Below are 5170 nucleotides of genomic sequence, written 5' to 3'. Positions count from 1 at the left end.
CCACAGCCGTAGCCAGAGCCATAGCCACAGCCGTAGCCAGAGCCATAGCCACAGCTACCACATGAGTTTCTGTAGTAGTTGCAACACATGGTGTCTGGAGATGGGTGTTTAGTAGTTCAGCAGAGAAGCAGGTGGGCGATTCTGAAGTCTGAATGTCATCTTCTGCCCTGAGACCTTTATATACAACCAGAAGTGGGTGGAGCACACAACACAGACTCTGTGGCCTCATTACAACAGCAATTTACATTTTTAAAAAGCTCATCGTTCTAAGGACAATGAGTGTTTCAGGTAATTATGACCAGAATTGCCCCTAGCCAGCCATGAGAATTGTAAAGAAACAGCTGTAACCCACACATGGAACAAGCATGCCTTGTGGAGTGTAATCAAACCTAATTTAGATTTTTTTACTCCAGGGGCCATTATCTCTTCTGTACTTCCAGGTACACACATACCTGTGCACTGGGAGATGTCCCAGCATTTTCTATCTCAGTAATCAACAAGAAATTCCCAGACTAGAGGTGAGAAGCAAACAGCAAAGGCACAAAATGAGGCATTCTTAGGTTATACTTGCAAGAAAGTAGATGGAGCCCATGCAGGATGGCCACTGCAGTGGTGGCTAGAGCAAGAGACAGGTGAGGCAAAGATCTGAAGTGATATAAAACAGAGGTCTGATACAATATAGTAAAATAAGAGCAACAGGATTTTGCCCAATGCACCATAATCTACCCTAAGATTTCTTGGAACTTTTCAATGTGTTACTTTCTTTGAAACATCTTGCCCACTTCATCAAATTTTTTTTAACTTTTATTTTAGGTTCAGGGGTACATGTGCAGGTTTGCTATATATGTAAACTCGTGTCTCAGGAGTTTGTTGTACAGATTATTTCATCACCCAGGTACTAAGCCTAGTATCCAACAGTTATTTTTTCTCATTCTCTCCCTCCTCCCACCCTCGCCCTTCAAGTAGGCCCCTGTGTGTTGTTCCCCTCTTTGTGCCCATGTGTTCTCATCATTTAGCTCCCACCTATAAGTGAGAACTTCCAGTACTTGGTTTTCTGTTCTTGAATTAATTTACTGCTAAGGATGATAGCCTCAGCTCCATCCATGTTTCTGCAAAGGACATGACTTTGTTCTTTTTTAGGGCTGCATAATATTCCATGGTGTATATGTACCATGTTTTCTTTGTCCAGCCTACCATGGATGGAGATTTAAGTTGATTCCATGTCTTTGCTACTGACTTCCAATTTTTACCTGCCAAAATCCTGTGGATCCTTCAAAGCACAGCTTAAGCTATATCTCCTATGAAAGCATTCCTGGACATTCACAATAAGTGTTGAGCATCACTCCACCATTCTTCTGGGGATCCATTTGCTCAGTTCTATTACGGTCCTCAATATGTTATACTGGTATACTCTTATTTTACTTATCTGATTCCCTCAGATGATTCTGAGTTATTTATGGTCAGTAACTTTGTCTTTATTTTCTGTGAATCTAACGAACTAGGGGCACTCACTAACTTAAATGAACGCCTATGAGATTTCTTCCAGCTGTAAATGTTTTTATTTTAATTTAGAGGATGTTAGATGAGAAAGATAACAATAATAAGTATTATTATTTATATTTCCCTTTATAGTTTTCTTTACATCCTCACCAACGTCTGTTATTTTTTGTCATTTCAATAATAGCCATTCTGAGTGGTATAAGATGATGTCTCTGTGGTTTTAATTTGCATTTCTGTGATGGTTAGCAATGTTGAGTATGTCTATTTGCTGACGATATGATCTTAAACAAAAAAAAAAAAACCTAACAACTTTACCAAAAAATGTTATCGAATTCATTTATCAAAACTTATTGTATACACAACATTATATGTTTAGTATTGTATATGTGTATAATATATATACAAGAATATAGTAGCCAAAACAGTATGGTAGTGGTATAAATATAGATATATAGATCATTGAAAAAGAAGAGAGAACCTGGAAATAAAGCCATATATTTATAGCCAGCTGTTCTTTGACTAAGTCAACAAGAAAATACAACGGGGAAAGGACACCCTCTTCAGTAAATGATGCTGGGAAAATTGGATTACTGTATGCAGACGAATGAAATTGGACCCCATCTCTCACCATACACAAAAATCAACTCGAGATGTAATAAAGACTGCAATGTAAGACCTGAAATAATAAAAATACTGGAAGAAAACCTAGGGAAAACTCTTCTGAACATTAGTCAAGGCAAAGAATCCATGACTAATACTTCAAAAGTATGCAACAAAAACAAAAATAGATGAATGGGACTTAATTAAACTAAAAAGCTTCTGCACAGCAAAAGAAATAATTAACAAAGTGAACAGACAACCTGAAGAATGGGAGAAAATATTTGCAAACTATGCATCTGACAGGGGACTGATATTCAGAATGTCCAAAAAACTCAAACACTTTAACAACAAAAAAAAACACAAATAATTTCATGAAAAAAGTGGAAAAGAACATGAATAGACATTTTCCAAAGTAGACATCCTGTTATAATTTTTGAGTCACATTTACATTTATTACTTTGTTTGATTCTTATGAAAACAATGTAAAGTAAGAAGCTGTGTTTTTGTTATTTTCCAGCTTTATTGAGGCATAATGGACAAAGACAATCATATGAGCTTAAGTTATACAACATGATGATTTGATATATGTATTTACTGAGAAAAGATTGATACAATCAAGTAAGCTAACACAATAATCACATAAATAGCATTTTTGTTTTGTTTTGTGGTGAGAACAATTAAGATCTACCCTTTCAGCAAATTTCAAGTATACAATGCACTATTGCTAACTATAGTTAGTTACCATGAGGTAAATTGTATCTCCAGAACTTATTCTTCTTGTAACTGAAGATTTGTACTCTTAAACTAACATCTTCCCATTTCTTCCACCTCCCCGACCCCTTGGCAACCACCATTCCACTCTGTTTTTGAGTTCTACTTTTTTAGATTCCCCATTATCAGTAAGATTACTCAGCATTTGTCTTTTTCTGGCTGACTTGTCACTTAGTATAATGTCTTCCATGTTTATCTATGCTGCCGCAAATGGCAGGATTTCTTTCCTTTTTATGATATTCCATTACAGATATACACCACAATTTATTTTTTCCTTCACCCGTTAGTGAACAGTTAGGTTGTTTCCATGTCTTGGCTATTGTAAATAGTGCTGCAACAAACATGGGAATGCATATATCTCTTTAAGCTACTGATTTTGTATCCTTCACATACAAACCCAGAAGTAGGGCTAAATCATGTGGTAGTTCTAATTTTCATTTTTTGAGGAACCTCCATATTGTTTTCCATAATGGCCATATGAATTTATATTCCCATCAAAAACAGTGCACAAATGTTTTTTATGGCACTTCCTCGCCAACGTTTGTTATCTCGTATCTTTTTTATAACACCCATCACACCAGGTGTGAGGTGATAGCTCACTGTGATTTTGATTTGCATTTCTCTGATGATTATTGATGTAAAGCAACTTCCATGTACCTATGGTTTTTGTCTTTACACATATCACAGATGTGAAAACAGAAGCCACAGGTAGTTGTCACTTGCCCAAGGACTCTCAGCTGTTTAGTGGTAGAACCAAATTGATTTAACCCCTGCAAGAATATTAAAGCTCAGGAAGGACCCATACATTATTTTTTCCTTTAGTTTTTCAAATGGAAAATATGCACCTCATTTGACTAAAATTGCCAATATTTTGCAACTTTTGTCTTACACCTCTACCATCTGGATTTTCTTTCTTTGTGATCTTTACAATCCTAGCCAAAATTCCTAAAACTCTATACCAACTTCTAGTACTTTCATAATTTAACTTTCATGTGCAGAACTTTAATCAATGTGGAATTTCTAATGCATATAGTGTGAGGTAGGTATTTATATCTTTGTATCTAAACAGGTGGGACATTGATCAATCCCATTGCTGTGGTTTCAATGTTTGCCCCCTTCAAAACTCATGTTGCAACTTAATTGCCATTGTGAAGGTATTGGGAGGTAAGACCATTATGAGGTGTTTAGATCTTGAAGGCTCCACCCTCATAAATGGACTAAAACCATTATCACAGGAGCAAGTCTGTTATTGTGGGAATGGGTTCACCCCATCTTGCTCTCTCTCTTGCCCTCCCTTGGTCTTTCACCATGTGATGCCTTCTGCCATGTTTTGATGCAGCAGGAAGACCCTCACCACTTTGATACTGGATTTTCCAACCACCAGAACTATGAGCTAATAAGTTTCTGCTTATTATAAATTACCCAGTCTCGGGTATTCTGTTGTAGCAGCACAAAACAAACTAAGGCACAGATTTACTGAATAAACTATCCCAGATGGAAAATTTGTGTATACAGGGACTTTGCTCCTCCCCTGAAGTCTGCAGCACTGGCAACTCTGGTCCTATTGCCTCAGGCTAACCTACTGCTTATACCTGGATAATATGGTTAGACTTCCTAATCTTTGCTAGTGGCTTAACATGACTTCTCTTTCTAGCCAGTGTCCTTACCTGGCCAGTTTGTTATGATTGGCCCTCTAAGACAACACTCTACAATTGAAATATACCATGAAACACATTGAGAAATTTAAATTTTCCAATGTCCACATTTTAAAAAGATAAAAAGAAACAGGTGAATTAATTTTACACCATATTGTATTCACCCTAATGTCTCAAAATATTATCATTTAATATATAATAAATAATTTAAATGTATTTGATACTTTCATTCTTTTTTTCTATTAAGTCTTTGATATCTACTGTGTATTTTACACTTACAGTGCATTTCATTTTGAACTATCCACATTTTGAGCGCTCAACAGCTGGCTAGTAGCACCATATCAGACAGTGCAGCTCACTCAAGAGACCTGATAATTCTTTTATGGAAGTGGACACTGATTAAAATTTCACAATGGAGCCTCCTACTCTTTCAATAAACTGACAACTTATTTTCTTCTTTCCTTGAATTTCTTGGCCTTGAATTCCATTTTCTGTCTCTTGTAACTGACCAAATCTACCTCATCCTTTATGGCTCTCTTCCTATCATTCTTTGGAAGCAATTACTGACCCTTGTTGAGCCTTCTCTTTCCACATTCTGATTTAAGTTTCCCCCTTGAGCTCTTCTTGGTAACGCCATCATACCT

At 36.5% G+C, this 5170-nt stretch overlaps 1 protein-coding gene across 1 annotated transcript in view; it reads right to left on the bottom strand.

The window, feature by feature from the left end:
• The window catches only part of LOC105520986 (keratin-associated protein 6-2-like), a 401-nt gene extending 312 nt beyond the window's left edge, over positions 1 to 89 (bottom strand). The window contains exon 1 of the mRNA XM_011954993.1: positions 1 to 89. Within this exon, the coding sequence (XP_011810383.1) occupies positions 1 to 89 (89 nt within the window).
• Positions 90 to 5170: the final 5081 nt, after the last annotated feature.

This window comes from Colobus angolensis, unplaced genomic scaffold, assembly GCF_000951035.1.
Source record: "Colobus angolensis palliatus isolate OR3802 unplaced genomic scaffold, Cang.pa_1.0 Scaffold390, whole genome shotgun sequence".
Classification (NCBI taxonomy): Eukaryota; Metazoa; Chordata; class Mammalia; order Primates; family Cercopithecidae; genus Colobus; species Colobus angolensis.
This window is presented reverse-complemented; position numbering and strand designations above follow the sequence as displayed.